At 34.5% G+C, this 25,766-nt stretch overlaps 1 protein-coding gene across 4 annotated transcripts in view; it reads right to left on the reverse strand.

Moving 5' to 3' along the window:
• Nucleotides 1-25,766, reverse strand: part of unc-104 (kinesin family member unc-104) — a 942,286-nt gene that overhangs the window by 752,639 nt on the left and 163,881 nt on the right. For all 4 annotated transcript variants that reach the window (XM_090394094.1, XM_090394092.1, XM_090394093.1 and 1 more), the window contains exon 8: nt 675-786. In XM_090394094.1, coding sequence (XP_090250220.1) covers nt 675-786 — 112 coding nt within the window. The remainder of the gene's footprint in view (nt 1-674; nt 787-25,766) is intronic.

The following is a 25,766-nucleotide window of genomic DNA, read 5'->3' on the forward strand; positions in this document are numbered from 1 at the left end:
AACAAGCAACAAGCTCAATCATGACTTTGTGCTTCTTTTTTCTCACATTCAACTTGTTCATATCACGTATCATCTCCTTTCAAGTATTCGTTATAGCTGGCATAATCACTTCATCCACTTACTTGCTTATGACTTCAGTGATATCTTGCGCTCACCTGTGAAATATGCTTTCAGTGCTTATTCTTCTGTCACACTCAGAATCACAGAATCACCACATTTTTTTCATTAGTTTCATCTTCTTTTTAACCTCTACTTGCCAAGCTCTTTCCAGTCTCTCCAATTCCTGTTTGGTGTGAAGTATTCATCATAGCCTCAATTGTTTACCATGGGATCAAGATCTTTTATTACTGTTTTCACACTCATGCACCTCTTTCAAATTGTTACCATTTTAAACACTATTACACACACAATGAATACCATCATTCATGCCCACATTCTCACATGCATCACTACCTGCCAATCCAGTATTATATAACATCTGATGAGCTGATTTAATATTTGTATCAATATTGAGTGGAAGGGGTGGGAGGGATTTGTGAAAAGCTAATAAAGCCATAATATCATTCGTAATTATTTTCAAGGAAACTTCCATAGATTACTGGTAAAATAAGTAAAGCTAATCTTATTATAATTAAAATTTTACTTCATAGAGCACAGACCATATAAAAACTTACCTTTTCTGCAGTGAGTCCCGTATCTTTGTCATGTTTCCTCTGTGTGAAGATGATTGTAAAGACAGCGTGCGATCGACTACTAGTTTCATTCATGTTAGTAGCTGCTACAGTTCTGTTAAACAGTGAATACTATTGTCACATTTCGGTACTCAAGTTTTTTTGGATTTTTTCATTTTTTTTGCAATTTCAGCTTACTTAAAATGTTAAAGTATAAGGAATGTTAAATAAATGGAAGGATTAATACTACTTGTATTTTTGCATAAAATCTTATGCAAAAATACAACTCTTTATATAACAAACAAAAGAAAAAACCTTACCTCTGACAGTACGTCTACAAATAAATGGATTGTAAACATTTCCGATCACCCATTATCCACTGCTGAAACCAGTGCTTTAGCAAAGGGCTTGATTTTGCTGTTATTCCTTATCTTGATTTCTTACATAATATAGAATACAATTTGTCAGGCCTTCCTAGTGAAGATGCCAACAAACTACATTTTCAAGTTGCGACTTCGTAATTCAAAGCAAATTACCTCCATGCAATTTATCAAATGATGAAATTAAAGGTCTAACTTCTTTAAGAAATTATAATACAATATCCATTTCTAAGGCCGATAAAGGAAAAGCTATTGTAATTATGAATAAGACTGACTATGAGACAAAAGTATCCAGCCTATTAGAAGACACCACGACCTACCAAAAGATCACATGTAATCCTACTAATTCGCAAATTAAACAGCTAAATAAATTACTTGATGAGGTTATAAGTTGGGATCCGAACTACGTGGAAAAAATACGCATCTACTTTGGAAGAACTCCTTGTCTTTATGGACTCCCAAAAATCCATAAAGAAGGCTGTTCTGTACGACCTATCATAAATTGCATTGACTCTCCAACTTATCAGATTGCAAAAGTATTATCACTGTCTTCTCTATCTTTGGCTGGCGTTTACCAAATACCTTGCGAATGCGATGTCTCTTATTTTGGACAAACTGACGTTCTTTGGAAAAAAGAATAAAAGAACATCAATATTATATTGATTATAACAAACCTCTGAAGTCTGGTCTGGTGCAGCACAGTATTGACTCTACTCATAGTGTCCAGTGGGATAAAGCAGTTCTCCTCCATAGATGCAGATTTAAATATGAACGCTTATTCAAAGAAAGTTGTGAAACTATCTTACACCGACCGAATTTAAAGAGAAATGACTCTCTCTCAAAGATCTGGGAGACTTTTATCTTATGTAAAAAACCATTTATCTTAATAGATTAAATTTGTTATTTCTATTATTTCCTAGCACGCGGTAACAATTGTATTTTAATAGGTGATCTACCAAACATTTGCCTGTATTCCATTCCTATTACTGTTACAGACACTGAAGATGTACTATTATTTTTAGTATGAAATATCTGTCTTTTTACTGATTAAAGATTTCACTGTGGTTTTTACGTGTTACTTTATTATTTAATACTACTTGCTCCTTCAATCTGCGACTAATGGTATATCAGTCATATATGTTTACAGCAACAATAACTGTTTGTGAATGGAACATGCATTAAATGTCTAAATGCACATACAAAAACTCTGTGTATAATAGTTAATGGGAACTAAGAGGTTCGGTCTTACTTCACATTACTGAATACATTTTTTTCCAACTAAGTAATGTGTGTGAGTTGTCTTAACAACTGTGTCATAGAAGTATTTCAGAAATCTAAAAATTAAGAGTTCTTATGAAGGCATTGGTAGATTATTTTTGCACTGAGCAATATTACTTGTCTTACTGGTACCAAACAATATTCAAATTAAGGGGATATTAAATCCCACATTGTTTTAAAACCAAATAAGAAACCCAAAGATTGGAATCAGAGAGTTTCATGCCGAATATAGTAAACTATAAAAGTATCGGCAGTTTCTAGTGTGAGCTAATGCAAGTAGTCCTAGTACGTAGTACAATCTCAGGCAACTCGTTGCAAAGGTGGGCAAAGTTCTGATCGCAAATCTTGGTATTTTCCATAATGTAAAAACACATTTCCTAGGAAATGTATGCTGTTATTACATTATGGTGGGAGGTCACTACCCAGACCGGTTTCAGTCTTTTTTGAGGCTTCATCAGTGAGTAGCTAGACCAAATAGATATCAAAGGGTATAGCGAAAAGAACTTACATACTCTGCTATACAAGTTGTCAAACAGGTGCAACCATTAAGTTACTTAAATATAAAGAGCCAATAGGCTTCATTTCGGCGATATAAACATTATTCAAATTAAGGGGATATTAAATCCCACATTGTTTTAAAACCGAATAAGAAACTCAAAGATTGGAATCAGATACTGTATTCTGTAAGTCCATGTGTCCTATTTTCTAAATTTGTCTTGCAGTATGGGGAATTTTCTAAATTATAATAGGCATCAGGAAGCATTTTAGCATTTCTTTTTGAGAGTACAGCTTTAAAATGGTTTTTACAGTCACCACACCGTATATTAGGACTAAACATAATGGTAATACTTCGAAGGCTTCTTAAGGTCAGCTAATGTGTAATGTTGCTATCCCTATTCATCCAGGTAAGTCTGGAGTGAAATCCAAATAGTGCTATGTGGGAGAGCATTGCCAAGGCTACACTTCTCTAAGTTTTGCTAAATCTCAAAAAAGCAAATGATAAAATACAATGGAAAAAAAACTTTAAAACCAATATAGTTTTTAAATGGAACCGTATACAGAGCAAAACACATGATCTGTAAATCAGTGCTCCACAGAGAACTTTCATTAATGGATTGTGTGAGATAAAGATATTCTCCGGCCATTTCTGCAAGCAGTATTTTCCAGATGATATCAGTCTGATTTACAATAAATAACATCAATTTCTAATAGTTCAAAGTCCTCTGATAATTTACCACATGTGTATTAGAATTTGCCTTAAAATGAGAGATGTACAAGGTTCACTAACAAATTCAGTGAACATTGTACATTCCTTTGATGAAAAAACATCAAAGGAATGCATATGTAATCCTCTGTGTAGCAATGCACTCAATACTGTCATTGTTCAAAGCATTTCTGGAACCTGTCTTCTGGAATGCTTTTTTGTATTACTGTCACTACATGATGTTGGATGTAGAAATGTCAGAAAATTTGCATCACTTCAAAGCATTCTCCAGTTTTATTTGTGAACAGCCAAAAGTCACAAGAGGCTAAGTCTGGTGAAGAAACAGACAATGGCCACATTGTGATCCCCCCCCCCAAAACTTGCAGACAGCTAGTGCATTATGAGCAAGAGCAATGCCATGATGGATGATACAAATGTTTGGCCAAAGTTCATATCTCTTCTTATTAACAGCTTCATATAACCTTGTCAGCACCTCTAAATGAATGTTGGTTCATGAACCAACATTCATTTTATTTTCTTTAACAGTGGTACTGAAACAACTACCAGCAAATTGCAAATAAACATTAGAAAAAACATCAAAGCTGAAACTTCTGATCTTCACTCAAAATTCACAGAACCATCTTTGCAGAAATTCTTGCCATCTCCAAATAATCCTTCAAGATCCTCCTCAATGTTTCTGTCCCAATTTAATTCTTCTTTTTCCATTAAAAGTAAACTTAATCATCAGTCAGACCAGACTAATTACCATACTCTTTCATTTCTCTCAAATCTTCCCATCAATGTATTTCTCTTAGGCCATTCAATGACTAGTTTCACTTGTGATTTATTATTATTATTACACGACACCTCCAGGGAATCCTAAGACTCATTGAGGGAGGGCACCTACTCTATATCTCCGTCATCATCTACACCAGCACCATCTACTGCCTACCACCACTAGTATTTTCACAGACAATCACAAACATCCATGCCCATGGTGGGATTTGAACCCACAACCTTTTGGATGGAGCAGCGGATATGCTAACCACTCGGCCAACCAGCTATATTTTGTCTAACTTTACACAAAATGTGATGTTAACATGCTGTTCTAAATTCCATTCACTCATTTTTCCAAGGAAAGCAACAAACACATGTACAAACTCTACAAGCACTTGTCAACTACTGGTCTAATAAATGCTACAGTCTCTTTAGTCACACTTATTAACTGATTTCCACCAGTAATTCCTTAAGTGGTTTACTTTTTTTAACTTGCATGTTTTCTTATTAAAAAAAAAAAGATATTTGATAAAAACATACATATACAAAAAAGTGAACTATCTAATGACTTGTGCACAATTTAAATATGTCTACTCAGCTGACATTGTTTTAATTGTTGAAATTTAAAAAAAAAAAAAAAATTCAATCTCAAATTAGAATGATACCATGCACAACTGGAAGAGCAATGATACATGCACCCTTCAAATGAAACTGGCATGAATCAGATTCTCATTATGGCAAGAGTAATTTATGTGAGTGGTTTCAAGTAAAGATGAATAAGCTGTTTTCTCCCACAAACTCTGAAAAACAATCATCAATAAAAATAACATCAGCAAAATAGTCTGCTGTTTAAAATGCAGACAATCACCTGCTTTTTCAATACTTCTCCCATCTACATATGAGAGGATAAATGAGTATTTAGGCTTAGGTGCTGGTTTATACTCAAGACACAGTTTAATGGAATAGAATCACAGTGTAAAATCTTTCATGATAAGTGATTCCATTATTTATCATGTTCGATTTTACAATGGTTTTAAATCAGGATATGTACCGAATAGATATGTAAGATGTTTAATGAAAAATTATTCCATGCAAGTTAATTGTGTTCAGAAAAAAGGAATTCCCTTTGGTTCCATAATGTGTACATGAATCAGCAAGTTTACAGTGAGATTAACAGCAGAACAAAGAGGATTATCATGAGAGAAAAAAAGTTACAAAGAGTCGCGAAAGATGACGTCATCACATCAAAAAGGCAGCAAGTACCAAAGACAAAGGAGTCAAAGCCCGGAGGTAAACATGTGATGAGCTAGAAAGGCATGTGAAAGTAAAGACAGAGAAAGCTAGACACATATAAGACACACCACCAGTAAGCAAAATTATTACAGGATTCTCGATGCTTACTTTTGCCTGTAATCGCTGACCATCCGTGATCGGCAAAGAAAGAGAACGCTTCGTGTGTCTGCTTTCAGGATTCTCAAGACATGTCCGTGTTTGAAGAATTTTATCATTCGTAATCAAAGGGGATAGAAGAGAAACTTCGGCTATCATCAACGTAGATCATCTACATGAAGGAGACTTTATAACAAGACGTCAGAAAGGAAGAGATCGACACAGTGAATGATATGAAGGTTAAGAAGATATCTGTAGAACTTCTAGCTAATGCAAAGGATTGTTTTATGAAGGAGAAAATTCTAACTATATTTCTGAAGTTATGTGTAGAATGTGCATGAATCTAATATACATATATATAATGTGCTAGAGAGATATTGCATAGAAAGTAGTTAAATTAGACTAGATCAGTATATGTATCACAATCAAGTAATGTTAAAGTTAAGTGTTATGATAATTCAGAATCAAGGTTTAGAGGAATGATGAATTTGTATATATCTAGTGAGCATATTGTAAATATTCTTTAGGTCTTAATAAATAATTTGCAAACAACACACTGAACTGTGAGGTATCAACGCACTATCCCCCAAAAAATTCCAAACCTGTATGCGAGTAATGTTTACGATTTTTATGTAGTTGCCATGATTGATTGAAAGGGATAAATTTAAAGTAAAGCGGGGAATGCACATTCAGGTTCAGAAACCTGTATCGTCTTTGAGTAAAGTCTTACACTCTCATTCTCAAATTATAGTCTAGCTGGTGCAGTCGATAAACAAATAAATTTGCTAGACTATAGAGCGTGAGAGATAAGACACAGAGTAAGCATATACATGGTGGCAGGTCAGAAAGTAAGACGGCTGACCACAGTAAAAAAAGTTAAAGGCAAAGACAAGGCAGGATAGATAGATATATATGGATAGAAAATAGAGATTAAGATGTTTTACAAATAGTGCAGCCAGTATGTAAATAAAATTTTACAAATGCCACAGCCGACATTGATATAAAATATAACTTTTTTTCATCATCCTCCTCATCATAAACCATGGGCTCACTGCCTGTTGGTGTCTGATTCCTCTTTCACTATCTTCTTCCACCTTTCTTTGTTCAGTGCACAGTGTCACAGTTTCTGTACATCCATTCCACACCAGTCCTTTATGTTGTCTATCCATTCTTTGTATGGTCTACCTCTTCTGTTTACACCATCCATAATACCAATGAATGTCTTTATCTTCCAGTCCTCACTCATTCTGCAGATGTGTCCAAATAATTGCAGCTTCCATTTTATAATCTTCTGCATTAGATTCTCCTTTTGTATCTTCTGATAGAGCTCTTCATTTGTGATTTTCTGTACCCATTCTATTCTTAGAATCTTCCTGTAACAAGTTCTTTCAAATGCCAAAATTCTTTTTCTTGATTCCTTATTTATTACCCATGTTTCAGATCCATACAGTACACTACTAAAGATACCTGTTTCCAGCACTCTTAGTTTTGTTTGCAGGCTGATTACTTTACTTTTCCAGATGTTATCCATGGCATTCAGATTTGTTCTTCCCTTTGCAAAATCCTGATCTTTATTTCTATTTTACAGTGCAAATCATATGTCATTTTACTTCCCAAATAAGTAAACTGTTCTCCATTTTCTATATCAATTCCATCCACTTGTATATCTTTTGTTTCATGTTCTTCTCACCAAATACCGTTGTCTTTGTTTTTTCCAAGTTCATAACAAGTCCAAATCTCTTTCCTTCTTCATTTAACAGTTTCAATGTTTTTTGTAGTTCTCTTTTGTCTTCTTCCATAATAACAATGTCATCTGCAAATCTCAGATTGTTAATTCTCACCCCATGTACCAATATTCCTTTTGCACCTTCCTTCATTTGATCCATTGTTCTTTCTAAATGTGCGATGAAAATGCTTCATGATATTGGGTCCCTCTGTCGAGTACCAGCCAACGTTGATATAAAATATAACTTTTTTTACAACAGTACAAAGGGAAATAATTACACAATAGGTTTAATCATTTAAATATTTCATCTTTGTCATAGAGACATCTTCAAAAATATAATGTTAAAACTGTAATAACTTAACACACAAGAAACCATAAGTCGACAAAATGAAATTAGACTAAATGAAGACTTTTCTTCATTCACTGTTTCCTGTGTGTTATTATGGAGAGGAGAGGGATCTGGAAAGTTCTGATAAACAAGTAAAACAAAAAAAAAAAAATTTTTTTAAAAAATAATTTTATGTCTTCTTATATATCCTAAAAGGAAAAAGAACAAATTATTATAATTTGATGAAACATGGGAATGAAAGGGTTAAGATGGTGGTTGGGATAAATCTTAAGCTTCTTTCTATATGGTAAATAAAATCAAGTTTGTTAATCGTTCTGGGTGCCACGGCAAAGTTTAAACCTTTGCTGAGTACCGAGAGTTTATCATTGTTCAGGGCGTGGTTAGATTGGTTGATTATTCACTGAAGGCAATTGATGGCTTCTGTTGACCCTTGCTTCTGGTTGATTATCACTGGCTTGTGTTTGGCTGTTTTCGTTCACTGCAGAGAAATTCAAATATGTCTGTTGGTTTTCAGAATATTGTTGATCTTTAAGTCGACAATATTCGGAATCACCTAGCAAGAAACTAGCATCAACACTCAAGGAGTTGGTAGGTCATTCCCCCTCCTATATTAAAAACACACAACACTTTGTAAACAAAATCAAAGACATCACACTGGAAAAAGATGATTTGTTAATCAGTTTTGACATCTCTGCCCTCTTCACAAATGTCCCAATCAATGACACAATCCTTCTATTACATGACAAATTCCATCCCAATATCAAAGCGCTATTTGCACGTGTATTACGTTCTGGCAAAACACTTTCTACCTACAAAAAGAAGGCACAGCCATGGGTTCACCATTATTCCCCCCCCCCATTGCTAACTTTACATGGAACATTTTGAGCATTGTCTCTAGATTCTCCTTTAAAACCCCAAAGACGCTTAGATACGTTGATGATGTTTTCACTATCTGGCCCCATGGCTACCAGACATTAGACACTTTCTTCAGTCACCTAAACAAGCAACACAAATGCGTACAATTCACAATTGAGACTGAAAAGCAGAACACACTTCTGTTTCTAGATACACTAGAAACTTGTCACACGTCTTCCTTCTGGCAGTCTTTCCTTCACTGTGATCCACTGTTTACCGGAAACTGACACATACTGGCCAATATATACACAAACTCCTACCACGACCCAACACAAAAACTAGGGTTCATTAATACACTAAAAAAACAGAGAGGCTTGAAGATTTGCTCCAATGAACAAGCACTTAAAGATGAATTAAAAGTTATCAGCAATAATACCTTCCTAAAAATGGCAAGCCAAAATACTATCAACAAAATTCTTCACAAGACCTCACTTTAAAACAAAATAAACTAGACTACAATAAAACTGTAACCATTCCATACATTAAAGGTATATCAGACAAAATAAACAGAATGCTATAGAAATACAACCTTAAAGCCACCTTTAAACCTCCTGCAAAATTAAAGAACTTACTCAACTCATCCAAGGATCCACTCCCTCCACTGTCTCTGGAGTATACCGCATTAATTGCACCTGTAATTTGCCCTATATAGGGGAAACAGGAAGCACAATTCCTATCAGAAAAAGGAACATAAACGACACATTAAATATAATAACTATGGTAAAGCTGGTCTTTCTGATCATGCACTAAAACTTTACACAGAATTGATTGTTGGAAAAGCACCTGTTGTTTATACCACATCAAAACATGTTATGAATGTAAATTTAAGGAGAAATGCGAGATTTTTTATCAACCTCCCTAATCTTAACAATAATGATGGTCTAAAAATCCCAAGAATATGGAAGGCACATATTTTATCCATTTAACCTTTCTCTCTAAGAGTTAATTATAAATAGGACCACAGGTAATCCAGGATCTTAAATCTAATATAACAATGGTCATGTTAAATTAGGACATCATTTTTACTGTAACAAAACTATCTATATGAAAAAATGTTTATCTGATATTATCTTAAATAGAATATAGCTTTGATGTAGTTATTTTATTTATTTCATTTATTTATTGCAATTTTATTTTCACTAGGCCAGTAAAATAACCGTTGATCAAATCATTGTCTCTTCAGCATACTGTGTGAAAGTGATTTAGCTTGTCTCTGTATATGTGTGTATACTCCAGATGATGATCTTAATATGAAGGTCAAAATGTTGGGAAATTAAAATTATTTATAACAGAGTTGTAGAGTCCATAATTTGTGTAAAATGAAATCAGTGCGATGCCGCATGTGTTTAATGTATTCGTTGCCGAAAATGATGAATGGTTTGTGGTATGAGAGCAAGAATGAAGAGAATATTTGTCAGAAATGTTTCATAAGCAAGTGCAAGAAATGAGAGCCATGTAAGGGGCGAAAGAATGAAGTGACTGATATTATGGATATAAGGCAAGAGTGTTGAAGTGTTGTGGAGAATGTAGCAGAAGCAATGAATGATAATGAATGAATCATGCACGAAATACGAATGAGAGTTTAAAGGAAATGGTTCAAAGTAATAATGCAGATGAGATGTCAATGCGAAAAGAAACTGCACGCTTACATGGACTCCTTCACAGGACAACATGTGGGCTTGAGTGACTAGAGAACAGAAGGATGTAAAATGAAAGAAAAAGTGAAAGAGAAAACAATAAAAGTGCAAGAAACTGGAAGAAAAGAGTAGTATTGTATGGGGGATTCAATGATAAGAGATATACTTAGGTATACTTTAGGTGTAAAATGAATGTCATTGCCTGGCATGAAACCACCATCCCCACTTATTGGAGGCCTGAAGTGGCTTGAAAAAGTTCCATGTTTGGTCCTTAGAGCAGGGTTTCCAGACTATGTAAAAATAAAAAAAAATGAAAAATACAAAAAAACAGAAATTGATAAAAATAGAAATAAATTCTCAGCACAAAATATTCTATAGGTTTACAAAATAACCTTTCGTGGGTGGGAGCAACATAAAAAATTTAATGAGAAAGTGACAAAAGCATGTTTTCCAGGTGCAAAGATAAATGAAGTTAGTGAGAGAAGTTATGAAGGAGTTGTTAGAAGTAGCAAGAATAAAGAGTAAGAAAGTAAAGATTGTGAGTCTGTTGCCTCGGTATGATATGACAGAATTGAGAAAAAGGGCCATGATTGCCAATGAGTTTCATTTCTCTAGCATGATATTTTCATGCGGGAGAAATGGTGTACAGTTTATGGATGTGTGAAGCGAATTTGATGGATGTAAGGACCTGTATTGCCTGATGGACTGCACTTAAAATGGTTTTGGAGTAAGTTCTGGGAGAAAGTGTTATTCAGTGAGAGTTTGAAAGTGCCAAAAATTGGGGGGGGGGGGAATCAAGCAAGTGTCAAGCCACTCCTGGAACAAATATGCGTGTTTGCAGAAATGATTATAAAGAAATAGCCACCACTGGGATAAATAAGTGCAGGAATGATTGTGAAGAGCTGGGTGCAGTTCCCAGGTTTTGAATCTGAATGAGCAGGTAATAATATTATGTAAGGGTAACTGTGGGCCCAAGGAGATGTTAAAATGCATTTACATGAATGTTTGAGGTATCAGAAATAAAGGAAATAAAGTGTTTGGCATTGGTCAGCTGAACTTGGCCAAAAATTATTGGCATCAGCGATACCTGGTTGTCTGAGAATGATGTAGTTAAAGAGATAGAATATAATGGATATTGTATTTTCAGAGAAGACAGAGGAAATATGGCAGGAAGAGGAGTATTATTAATGATAGCTGAAGAACTTCAACCAACAAACATAGAAGCTAAGGAAGATTATAGATCTGATGGAAATTGTTCCATCAGAAATTGTTTGAGACTGTTTCAAAAAGGTGTATAAAACTTTGCAGGAGAACATAGAATAACTTGGAAAACATACAAAAGATGAGTGAGTGTCATAATGTACCGAAACGCATCAATTTTTGGTCATGTAACTATATTACTAAATGACAACACTACAAGGCATAATACATTACACCATTTTAAAGTGGTGACTTTCAATGGTGCAGATCAAGCATGTTATGGGTATTGGTTTGAGAAAACAAAGTCTGCAACACAATTTCAGAGGTATATCCACATGCAATACGACAAAGAACCTCCTAGTAGATGCATGATTTAGTATCTCTCGGTGCATATCATGCATACTTTTTCATACTTTTTATGTTTCTTGACTAGAGATACTTATCACAAAGTAGCACTTATGGCCTCAAGTTTCCTCAAACTTATCATGATAGAACATCGAATTACATTTGTTAGTAGCTGACAATAGCACATATGAAGCTTGGATTATGACCTTAATAAATTAATCAAAAGGTAAACTATTAATGTAGTCAGTAATCCCCTGGACAATTGATATAGTTACAAAATCAGTTATACCAATGGCATATTATGAGAACATGTAGTTTAGCTAAAGTACAACATCTCCTCGGCCCTATCGCATGCATTATAGACCAGTGTTACCCAAACCTCTGGATGTCAGGGCCTCCTTTGGAAAAATTTAAATATTTCACGCCCCCCCCCTCGAAAAAAATCGTAATACAGATATTATTATAATATTTATTGTATTTATATTCAATACAAAACATATGCAGCGAATATTGCAAAAATCAAATGCAAATATTACATTTTAGCATCTTACATACGTATCTGACATGGCACATTATCACATATTTTTATATAGGTAGATATATTGTTATTGTACATTTGCAGTACAAGCACATGAAACATAAAACGATTAGTAATAAAGAAAGAATTAAAAACATAAAAGAAGTTTGATAACAATTTAATGTGATGGATGTGTTTCGATACTGCTACACAAAAAGTAAACATCAGGTGAAATATTTGAAACTGCAATTCTTAGATTTCTGCTTTGAAATGAAACTTATACGAATAAGCATATATTTAATAATATTCATTAAGCGCCGAAATACGCAGAAAGCAAAATTTGTGAACCCGCACCAATCTGTGATTTTTTTCCATTAAAATATAAAAAATAACAAAAAAAAATAATAAAAATTAAATATGTTTCTTTTAAGATAAAAAAAAATCTACTTAGTCATAAAACATTTTGAATTTTCTTTCATTATTTCACCACCGGCCCCCCCTCAACAAAACCTATGGTCCCCAAGGGGGCCACAGCCCACAGTTTGGGAAGCGCTGTTATAGACAACTCCAACTATTATTTAGCCAAGAGATTAGGAGCAACACTTCAGGTTTACAAATTTATTCCTCCATCACCTTCTCAACTTGTTTACCCATCAACCAACTCTAGTCACTAATTTCCAACAAGAAAGAAAAAAGTCATCAAAAAATCATTAACTTTTAACATCAGGGAAGCATAATTCTTCAAATTAATTTGAAAAATTAACTTTTTTTTTTCTTTTTTTTTTAATATCATTAGATATTAAAAAAAAAAAGAAAAAAAAAGTGGCATGTCTTACCACTGTGATTACTAGGCATGATGAAAGTTTATTTTTCACTTGGTTAGAGTATAATAAATTTAGGTTAATCCTTTATCCAAGTGTGAGCAAACAAAGTTTGCACCTGAAAGTATCTTCAGGACTGGGGTAAGGTGGTACAACACCAGGGCAACTCATTGCAAAGGTGGAGCAAGTTACCAACACTCCTGTCTCAGTATCTCCTATAATGCAAAACACATCTCCTTGCGGATATGTCTAATGTTATGCATTAAGGGAAGGGCCACTACCCAGACTAGTTTCGACCTTTATTGAGGTCTCTTCAGTGGGAGCCAGGCCCAAGTGGAGATACCAGGCAGAAGCATTAGCAAGGTCATCTCTACCTATAGGAGTTGCCAAATGGTGTGCCACCTTTTAATTAAATTACTCTGGATTTAGAGAAAGATGTTGAAAGTTTATTTTTCACTTGGTTAGACTATAATAAATTTAGTTTAATCCTTTATCCAAGTGTGAGCAAACAAAGTTTGCGCCTGAAAGTATCTTCAGGACTGGGGTAAGGTGGTACATCACCAGGGCAACTCATTGCAAAGGTGGAGCAAGCTACCAACACTCCTGTCTCAGTATCTCCTATAATGCAAAACACATCTCCTTGCGGATATGTCTAATGTTATGCATTAAGGGAAGGGCCACTACCCAGACTAGTTTCGACCTTTATTGAGGTCTCTTCAGTAGGAGCCAGGCCCAAGCTGAGATACCAGGCAGAAGCATTCGCAGGTCATCTCTACCTATCGGAGTTGCCAAATGGTGTGCCACCCTTTTTTGCCCTGGTGTTGTACCAACTTACCCCAGTCCTGAAGATACTTTCAGACGCAAACTTTGTTTGTTCACACTTGGATAAAGGATTAAACTAAATTTATTATACTCTAACCAAGTGAAAAATAAACTTTCAACATCTTTCTCTAAATCCAGAGTAATTTATTAAAAAAGGGTGGCACACCATTTGGCAACTCCAATTGGTAGAGATGACCTGCGAATGCTTCTGCCTGGTATCTCAGCTTGGGCCTGGCTCCCACTGAAGAGACCTCAATAAAGGTCGCAACTAGTCTGGGTAGTGGCCCTTCCCTTAATGCATAACATTAGACATATCCGCAAGGAGATGTGTTTTGCATTATAGGAGATACTGAGACAGGAGTGTTGGTAGCTTGCTCCACCTTTGCAATGAGTTGCCCTTGTTGTACCACCTTACCCCAGTCCTGAAGATACTTTCAGGTGCAAACTTTGTTTGCTCACACTTGGATAAAGGATTAAACTAAATTTATTATACTAGGCATGATGTTTAATCTTGCATACCTGTACATATTATATAACTAGCTTGAAGATGGATGAAATACCGAATTTAATAGTTTATTATTGTTAATATTTTTTTTTATTCTCCAGATGGTAGCTGTTGCATCCACTAATTTGTTAAATTGAAGTCTGCTCTTCATGTCTCTAACAAGAACACTTATGTCATCTTAACTAAAACAATCATCTTAACTAAAACAATCATCTTAACTCAAACAATTCCTCTACATCTTCATTATTAATACTTTTCATTGCAATATATGGCACAAATAGGTTACATTTCCCTATCTGAAATTTTTCCACATCACTCTCTATTTGAAATCATCTTCAATGATGTTGAGTACTACAACCACTTCTTCCTTTCTATGATTACTTTACCCAAATAAATCTTCTAGTTAATATTTAGAAGTATCTCACCCATTTTAGTCTTTTACATCTTAGCAACATGAAATATGTTCACAATTTCTCTGATAGCTCAACATAATTTAATCGATTCTTCTTAACTTCAGGGTGCCTAGTTTCAATGCCTCTTTGTTCAACTGTTTCCAGTACCTGTATTTTACTTGTTTACCCTGGTTTCACTGATGAAAACAGAGGATGGTGTTTAACAAGTGGTGGTCCGGCTGACATGCTATTTCATTATTAAGAATTAATATGATCAGAAAAGCACATATTTGTCTATCCTCCAATTAGTATACCTACTAACACAGCAGACCACACCACAGAAAGGTGAGGAGTGGACAACAAGTCTGAAGCTCTGGTCAATTCTCCATTTTCCATACAGCTATGTTTCTTAAACCTTTTGTGATTGCAGAACTTTACATAAAAAAAATTACTTTGTTGCAGAACCCTATGAAAATTTTCATAAAAAATTATTGGAAAGGATTTATGACAACGAATGCAAAATACATTAAGCGAGAAAACACATGATACCTAATATTACAAATAATAAAGTAGCACAACTGTTTCTAAAAATAAGTCAATTTAATAAAACAAAAAATGGTATTTTCTTAATTCACTTTCTTTTTTTTTTTCTTCTTCAACTACATCTAGTTATCAGCTCTGTGGCTCAGTCAGTACAGACAAAGCCCTATGGTCAGAAAGACCTGGGTTCGATTCCCATTCATGACATGAGGAACTGGTTTCTTTCAACTAAAAATAAGTTAGCTGGTCTCACATGGAGTGGGTTTTTTTCACCTGGAAACTCGAGTTTTTCATCCCCCAGAACAGGCAAATCAGCCCCATGAACACACATGGATTTACAGCAATGAATACTTATGACAATATGTGGAAGAGTAGGGTCCTCACAATGTGTTGTTATGTCCATAGTCAACCATAAGTTATATCATGATAGCCAACCTCCTGGATAAGAGATGACACATATAGGGATATACAAGTTATAAAAGTCTATATGCGCTAGGGATGCCCTACAAGTTTTTGAAGTATCCCAGGATTTAGCAGAGCAGAGTTTTAAAAAACAATGCCATACAGGCCACATGAGAGATCTCCTGACAACTGTATCCAGATACAATTCTTATGTAAATCCTATAAAACAAACTAACTATTAATTCATATCCATTTTTGAGAAAACCATACCATTTCAGGATTACAAAACATTTACTTCTTAAACAATTTTCCTACAATCACATTTTCCTATAATGCCAGTAAGTACTTCCATTGATTAATCTAGTCACACACACACATACACATGCCAAATTACAGCTATCCTTATGTATGGTTAAAGTCCTAGTAATAGAAAAACAGGTAATGATATCATATACAGCAGTTCCCCAACCCCCTTATCCACAGTTTTGCTTTTCATGGTCAACCCTGTTCCAAAAATATTAAATGGAAAATTCCAGAAATAAACAACTCATTAGTTTTATGCGTGCCATTCTGAGTAGCGTGATGAAATCTTGCAGCGTCCTGCTCTGTTCACCCAGGACATGAATCATTCCTTTCTCCAGTGCATTCACATTGTACTGTATATGCTACTTTCCCGATAGTCACTTAGTAGCTGTCTCAGTTATCATATTGACTATGGCAGTATTGCAGTGCTTGTGCTCAAGTAATCCTTATTTTACTTAATTAAAACCCCCAAAGCACAAGAGTAGTGATGCTAGCAATTTGGATATGCCAAAGACAAACCATAAAGTGCTTCCTTTAAGCAAAAAAGTGAACTTCATAAGGAAAGGAAAAAAATTGTATGCTGAGGTTGATAACATTCCATTCACATAACTTTTATTACAGTATATTGTTATAATTGTTCTATTTTATTATTAGTTCTTGTTGTTAATTACTTACTGTGCCTAATTTAAAAATTAAACTTATCATAGGCATGTATGTACAGGAAAAAAACGTAGTATATACATAGGGTTCATTACTATCTACGGTTTCAGACATCCACTGGGGATCCTGGAACGTATATCCCATGGATAAAGGGGAGGAGGGGGGGGACTACTGTAGTTCAAATGGGCATGGCCGTGGAAGGCACCTCACTCACTTTCATCTCAGATACAGAGAACCTTCTTGGTTAGCTAATGGCCCATAGCAGTTAAGACGTACAGAGTAACAACAAATAAATCGTGCTTTCTCTCAGTATAGACTATATCCACTAAAGGAGTTGTGACAAACTTAGCAAGTATTGCCAGTGTAGTCAACCTTCCTAGCTGACTGAAATTAAACCAGACCTACTAAGTGGTAAAGAACAATAATCTTCCAGAGAAATACCATCATATTGCTTTACTGGCAACCATTTCTGGTTGGTCTCCAGAGCAAAGGAGACCAACTTTCTTCTATTCCCCTTCTCTTTCTTTTTTTTTTTTTTGTTTTTCTTTTCTTGCATGCAGCATGAATGTTAACCTTCGAGGGCATACTTAACATAGTGTACAGACTCCACAACAAAAACATCCACCATTCAAGGTTCAGAAGTAAAACAGTTCTGCAAGCCATTTGCCTGATGGTATTGCAATTAGACTTTCACACCAGCCAGTATAGAATCCTACTAACATACACTCAGCCATATTGTGAAAGAGAGTCTATCCTTCTGTTCATATTCTTTCTCTCTCCTGCCTAGACCACTCCTTGGTCTGGGCAGGAGAGAGGAAGATTAATCTCAAGGCTATGATATAAGAAGACTGGTTCCTCTCTGCATGGACTTCATGGGCAAAAGTATTCCCTCTTCATATATGTATTCTCAACTATTCACCAAAATAAACTACAAAAGTATAACAATCATAGCATCACTACAGTTTTATATCACTTAATCTAAAACAAATACACATGCGCACACGCACAGACCATGATTATGTAACAGTTATGTTCGGAAAACATTATGAAACATGAATTTTACATAAGTCAGATTTAACACATCCATTAATTATATCCCTACTGTCTACAGTAGTATATTAACAGGTTATTTCTGTTAGTTTCATTCATAGGATGCACACATAAATTAGATTTTAATATGTAATTATTCAAGCAAAGTAATATAATACAGTGTAAGTGGCATGAGAAAATAGAAAAAAAATTTTTAAGTGTTCAGTTTGACCTTCTCATGAAATTATCAAGAGATAACTGAACAGTGGCTTCTTTCTTTTCTTCATGAATTTCTCAATAACAGGCTAAAATGTCATCTATTTCTTTGTGGATGTTGAGTGTTTTTACTTGGTTATACTATAAATTAAAGATGCCAAGAAATTATTTTCTTAGTTTCACCCTTTATCCAGAGTTTGCACATGAAGGAACTTCACAACTGGACTACTTATATATATAAGCTAATGACTTCACGTCACTTGCATTAGTATCCCATAATGCAAGGCACATATCCTTATGAACATGTATAATTACACATAATTCTGCATTACTTTAACCTTGGTATCGCTTCTGGGTCTGGCTCCCACTGATGAGACATCAGTAAAGGTCGAAACTAGTCTGGGTAGTGACCCGTCTCATAATGCATAGCACTGTGTATCTATAAGGATATGTGCCTTGCATTATGGGATACTAATTGTACATAGAGGCAAATGACATGAAGTCATTAGCCTCTATATACAAGTAGCCCAGTAGTAAAGTTACTTCATGCACACACTTTGTTTGCTTACACTTGGAGAAAGGATGAAACCAAGAATATAATTTCTTGGCATCTTTTAATTTATTTTTATTTCTCTTCGGACTCTTAAAATGAAAACCAACACTGTTCTAAAATCTAACAAAAAAAAAAAAAAAAAAAAAGGAAAAAAAGAAATCATTACTTGCCACAAAAGACAAAGAACTGTCTGAATATTTTAATTTCATGTCTTCAAAAAGACTTCTCACCTTTGTGTAAATCATCATTAAGCTTAGTAGAATATACTTTTGAATTTAGTCTTCTAGTCATGGAGCAAATCATTTTTTCATATTAATAATAGCACCAGAATGTGTTTTTGTTATTGTCACTGACTTTAAAGAAGCAGATCCTTTAACCCGATTCATTATATGGGCAGAATTTCACTGAATTCATCAACAGTGAATTGTATTCACTGTTGATGGTGAAAGACCAAGATCACATCATATGACCATTAAGCTTTGTCCACCTTCATATTTCTTTATAATTTTCATCTCTAGATTAAATTTGGTGTATATTCACATCGGTTTATTTATTTCCACTTCTTTCCTCTTTTCCAGTCATGAATGTATTCCCCCACAGCTCACACAAAAAATATCGAAACATATGCATACAAAAACATGGTACATCAGTGTTCAATAGTAATTGAGGAAGGAACATGCATGAACTGCATGGGATGGCTACCTTCAGAAGACTACTGTTAGGTGGCATATGAGTAACTGGCACTGAGTAAAATTTTCATATATATTTTTTTTCCCCATAGTTCTTTCTGGATAATTTGCTTAAGGCCAAATTCATGGAAGTCCATACACACAAACACACACACTCAGCAGACAAAGAAATCAAATATATGGGCAGAATTTCACTGAATTCATCACCAATGAATTGTATTCACAGTTGATCGTGAAAGACTGAGATCACATCATATGACCATTAAGCTTTGTCCGCCTTCATATTTCTTTATAATTTTCATCTCTAGATTAATTTTGGTGTATGTTCACATCGGTTTACTTATTTCCACTTCTTTCCTCTTTTCCAGTCATGAATGTATTCCCCACAGCTCACACAAAAAATATCGAAACATATGCATACAAAGACATGGTACATCAGTGTTCAATAGTAATTGAGGAAGGAACATGCATGAACTGCATGAGATGGCTACCTTCAGAAGACTACTGTTAGGTGGCATATTAGTAACAGGCACTGAGTAAAATTTTCATATATTTTTTTTCCCCATAGTTCTTTCTGGATAATTTGCTTAAGGCCAAATTCATGTAAGTCCATACACACAAACACACTCAGCAGACAAACAAATCCCACTAGTAATTTTATATCAACTTCAGCGATATTTGCAACACACACGCTGCAAACACGTTGATGTACTTGACAACTTATCGAAACCTGAGCTCTTACTTCTAACTTTAAATGTTAATTTCAAAAATCACCATACATCTTGACTGCCTAAATTGCATACTATACAATTCCTTTCTGCCCAAAGCAACATTACACAATTCCTTTTGGCTATAAGTGTAACAGCACTCAAGATGTTGTGTACAATGACTCGTGCCAAAAAATGTCAAACCTAGAATACTCTGTCTTAACTTTCTCTGACATAAGATTCCCATCTCTTAAAGAAACTTTACACCATTTAGTTACAGTCATCTGCTTGTGTTTGCCGCTTCTCCAAACTCTGACGATGATTCTGACCGCTTTGACTTTCTATCTCCAAACTTGATTATCTGCAGTAATCATCCTCATGCATTTCAAATATCATCATCTTCTTCTTCCTCCTCCTCTCAGGGATTTAGGCTGTTCTGGTCTCATTCCATCTTTTCCTTGGTTGCCTCAGACATCTGCATCTTGCAACTGGGTGGTATCAAAGTATCTTTTTAGGTAGCCTGAATTTTTCATCCTTTCAATATAATATTTTAAACAAATTATGGTCTTTTCTGGCCTCAGAAGCCACTGGCTGGTCTATTCAATGGGCAACTTTTTTTTTTGTGATCGTTTAAAATTGAATTAGTTTTTTGAGCAATCTTTCTATTTGCATTCTTTTAGCATGCATCATTCAATTCTCTATTACTGGTTCTTGGTTTAATTCTTTCAATTATTTCTTCATTTCTTTTATGATTAAATAGGATATATTTTGTCGTTTTTCTCACATATTTTACTTTGGCTACTAGTAATCTTTGCTCATCTTTTTAATTGTTCAAATATCACTTCCACACAGCATAGTGGGAATAATCAGTGTATGTGTGTGTGTGTGTGTGTCATAAACTTTTAATCTAGTCTATCTTTGTAGCAGGTTAGATTTAAGCACAGAATTTATTATTAGTAGTAGTATCCTAAGATTCCATGAAGTCACAGACTCATCTAGGAGGTCAAGTTTGTCATACACACAAAGCTCATCAAACTTAAACACATCCAAATTATCTGCAGACACCATGCTCTTAGGCAATGCATATCAATCATTCACAACTCTCCATGCAAAAAACCTGCTTCTCACTACCCTGCTCACACCCCCTCCTTATACAGCTTCAATGGATAACCACTTGTTCTCACATAATGTCCCACCATTTTATGAAAAACCTCTTCAACATTAATCCTAACACAACTCCTTACCAACTTGTACATCTCTATCAAATCACTCCTCTTATCCACCAGACTCTGCAAATTGCATCATCTCAACTTTTTTTCATATTCAACATTCCAGAGATTAGAAACTATTTTGGTCAATTGGCTCTGGACCCTCTCCTCATCTCTTCATCCTTTTGAAAAACAGGTGGCCAAATCTGTGCACAGTAGTCCAAAATGTGATCTAATCAGAACCTTATACAATGGAACCAGAATCTCCTTACTTCTACATATCCAACTAAAACTACATATCCATCTTATATCCAACCACATCAACTCTAGTTTGATTATCAACTTATTATGCAGTAACCTATCAAAAGCCTTTGCATGTATCCATCTCCCCACGTCCAATGCTGCTGTCACCTTATTGTAATAAGTATATCACTAAAACAAGAACTTCCTTTATCCGTGCTATCCATCAAAGATAATGTCATTGTTGTCAATCAACCCAATTCTGTATTAGGTTATTACACCTGCTATTTTTAGATATTTTGTTAAATGTTCATATTTATGTTCTTATCGTCTTTAAATGAAATCATACATCCTAAATAAGAAAATTAACTTGTCAAAATTTTTATCTATTACTATTTAAATTCTAGCTGAATCTTGACCCAAGTTTTTGGTTTTTTTGAAATTTCCATTACAAAATCTTCAGCTATTCCTTCAAGGTTTAGGATAATTTCTGAAGATTATCTTCAGATCTGTAATTATGCCATCGGCTAAAAAGGAGCATTCAAATTCACATTACAGGACATAATACCCTGAATGTGTTTTTTTTTCCTCTTCCATTTTTTGTTTAAGTATATATTCAACATCTAGACATAGATAACCTACTTGTCTAATTCCTTAGTTCATCTCTCTCTCAAAAATGATAGTTCAGAGTTCAATCATATCTGTATTTCATTATCCTTATATATGCATATAGCAGCTCTTAGAATCCAACCTGGTCTTTGACCTTCTTGTCACATGTTAAATAAAATGTTCCTTTTAATCTTTTTTTTTTCTTACTTTATCAAATGTTTTTTTTTTTCAAAATAAATGTTATATATATGCATTTCTAGATTGTACTCTCATTTTATTTTAAATTATTATTACTATTAATTTTAGTCAGAAACTGGATTCATACACAAGCATCCTTTTTTCTAAAATAATTCTGCATTTCCAGAATAATGTCTTCAGAATATATCTGAAAGGTTTTTTTTTTATTATTTAATCTTCTGCTTTTTACTTTGTGTAATAGGAAATACACTAAAAAAATTATACAGCATACATCTCTATAAATTTTTAGTGTCTTCATTACAGCTTTTTTTTTAATAGATAAGAACAGCTATCCATTCTTTTAGTGATAAGACAATCCCAATGAATAAACTTTACTGAAGAATAATGAATCACTCTCTCTCTCTCAAAATTATATTCTTGCATATTTATATAATTCTGAGCTAAGTTATCTTCTCCTGGTGAATTTCCTTTGTGTTGCTTTCAAATTAATTTCCAATTCTTCCACCGTTATAGCTGCAATTTAACTACCCAAAGAGTGAAGCCATCATCCTAAAAAACTTATATCCACCACTGTCTTCCCTTTTTCAATTCTGCTGACGAAGCTGGAAGAAATGCAGAAATATTTGCTATAAGCAATGATCTGATGCAAATCAACCAGCATCAACCAAAACACCAGATAAACTCTCCACTCTCTTTCCCACCTGTAGAGGTCACCTCTCCTTTCACTGTGCAAGAGAAATCTTGCACAGAATGCTCTTCACAACCTTGAGACTTTGGGCACTTCTCTTCAGGACCTCTATATTTTTCCTTTCAATGATACTGCTTTTACTCTCCTGATCTAAACACTTGCTCCAAGCAAGTTAATGAAATCATGCTTACTGGAATGAAGGTCTTCATTACCCACTATTTAAAATTCCCAACCACCATTCAAAATCAAAGTTGAACTTGAACTTTACCTTGGCACACTTTAGGTGTGCCAAGCTACTCCAAAAAAAAAAATAATAATAATAATAAATAAAATCAAAAAAATAAATAAAAATCAGCATACTGGAAGTAGCTTAAGGCAGGAAGTCCAGTCTCAATCTCACTCTTATTCTTTTGCTACTTCTTACCCATACATTGGGTGTGAAAGTCATAAGAGAAAATAAAAAAGAAGGAACAGAAGTTAGTTTGGTGAGTTTAAAGCTGGACAGTAAATGAATACTGATTAGCAGCTGCTTGTGTCCTTAACAAGAAGCAAATGGAATAATAATAATAATCAGTTCAGTAGACCAGTATTCAAGAAATAACTACTCAAGAGAGAGAGAGACATAAGGCAGAAAAGAGCATTAATGAGAGAATGATTAGAGTGAATCAGATTATTCCCTACCAGTTCACATCAAGCATCCTTAGAGAGGTTTAATGCACCACACCAAACATGTGAGCAATTCAATGGTTGAGCAAAATTTGAATTTATATATATTTGAAGTTAAGCATTGTACAGATAAAAGTAGCATCTTCAGCAGAAATTAAATCTAGTTTTTTTGGACGCTGAAGAAGCTACAGGTTAGATGTGTGTCAGGAGAAGATAAGATATAAATCAGCACAAGAGGAAATCTGATTTTGTGTGATCTGAGTATTATCTTCTTCTTGGCTTCGTGTGTTAGGCAATTATTTGCCTGTAACGTTTTCAAGGGTTTAAAAATCTTCTGCCCATCTCCTCCTGGGTCTTCCTCTTGATCAGAGTCCTTTTGGTTTCTATTTCCAGGCAATATTCGGCCATCTGTCCTCATTCATTCTGTCTACGTGGTTTTTCCAGTTCTTTCTATAGTTTGTGATGTCTTCTGTTATGTTAATTATGGATAATTGTTTTCTTATTTCTTATCTTGTCTATTCTTTTATAGCCTTTTATGCAAGCTGTCTTAGGAACTTCATTTCTGCAGCTTCCACTTGTCTCTCCAAGTCCATGTTTCACTGCCATATTTCAGAATTGGTTTGGCTATTATTTTATATAGTTTTATTTGGGTTGTTCTAGACATCTGTTTATTGAAGTGTCTGTTCAAAGTTCCAATGACTGCTAAGAATTTTTGCTTTTTATATGCAATGCCAATTTCTCCTTTGGGGCTTTAATTTCCTAGATATCTAAATTTGTTCACTTATTCTATTACTTTGTTGTGGATGACTAGTTTGCATCTTTCAATTTCTTCACCTCCTATTGAAATCCTATTGATTTCATTTTTTTTATTGAGATTTTCATGTTATACTGTTCTATTGCTTTGTTCAATATGCGTAGATTTTTCTGTAATTATTCATTTTCAGCAAACACAACTTGATTTTCAGCATACAAAAGGCTGGTTAATTCTTTATTTCCCATTTTAATTCCTATGATTTTGTTTTTCCTCCACTCTCTTGAAATTTCACACACACACACACACACACACATATATATACAGTAAAATGCCGTTTTTATGTTCCCACAATTTACATTTTCCTGCCATTTACATCATTTTCTGTTGGTCCCATCTTAAGGCCTATTCTCACGATGTATTGTTTTCCCGCCATTAACAACTTGATGTGGATGTTATTTCCTATGATTTGCGTTTTTTGTCTCGGTGACAATACTGATTTTCAAATCGATTTCAGTGGAAATCTGCGCATTTCTGTTCTCAGGTGGCGTTGCTTTCGGCTGTAGTTTTCCCACCATTAACAACTTGAAGTGGACATTATTTCCCGTGATTTGCGTTTTTTTTTTCTTGGTGGCAATACCGATTTTCGAATCGATTTCAGTGGAAATCTGCACATTTCTGTTCTCAGGTGGCGTTGCTTTCGGCTGTAGTTTCTTTTCCGCCATCACGGTGACTTGCGCGCATGCAGCACTACTGTAGTGATGAGCGATACCGTGATTTTTCAATCACAGTATGAATTGATATTGCAAAATTTCTGCAACGTAATTTAGCGTGTGAAAGTTGCTTTCAAGTTGCGGTGGTGGATTATCCATGTTAGTAACATGGAGAAAAAAGACAGAAAATGTATTTTGGTAGAAGAAAAGATGGCAATTCTGCTACGTGTAAATTGGCATGCTGGAACATGTGTGCATTTAGCATAAGATCTTGGACTCTCCATGTCCACTTTGAACACGATAGTAAAAAAACAGGTCAAGCAGTGAACTCAATGCAAAGCAATCTGGTGCTAAGTCAAAAAAAAAAAAACGAAAAGCAAAAACAATCAACAATTAAAGATTTTTTTAAATAGATAAATGTAAGTACATTGTAAATATTCATTTATTTTCAGTTATTAAATTTTGTCATCTAGTATGTAGACTCGCATACTAGCAGTAAGTCATCTTTTAACCTTTTTTAAATGTTTTTTTACATTTCCTGCTATTTACATTTTCCTGCTATTTGCACTTTTTCCATCAGTCCCCTGAAAAGTGTAAAAAAGGGGTTTTACTGTATATATATATATATATTGAACAATATTCATGATAATCAACTTCCTTGAATGA

The sequence above is a fragment of the Typopeltis vanoorti genome, chromosome 6 (assembly GCF_054136105.1).
Source record: "Typopeltis vanoorti isolate ZY-2024b chromosome 6, IOZ_Tvanoo_1.0, whole genome shotgun sequence".
Taxonomy (NCBI): Eukaryota; Metazoa; Arthropoda; class Arachnida; order Uropygi; family Thelyphonidae; genus Typopeltis; species Typopeltis vanoorti.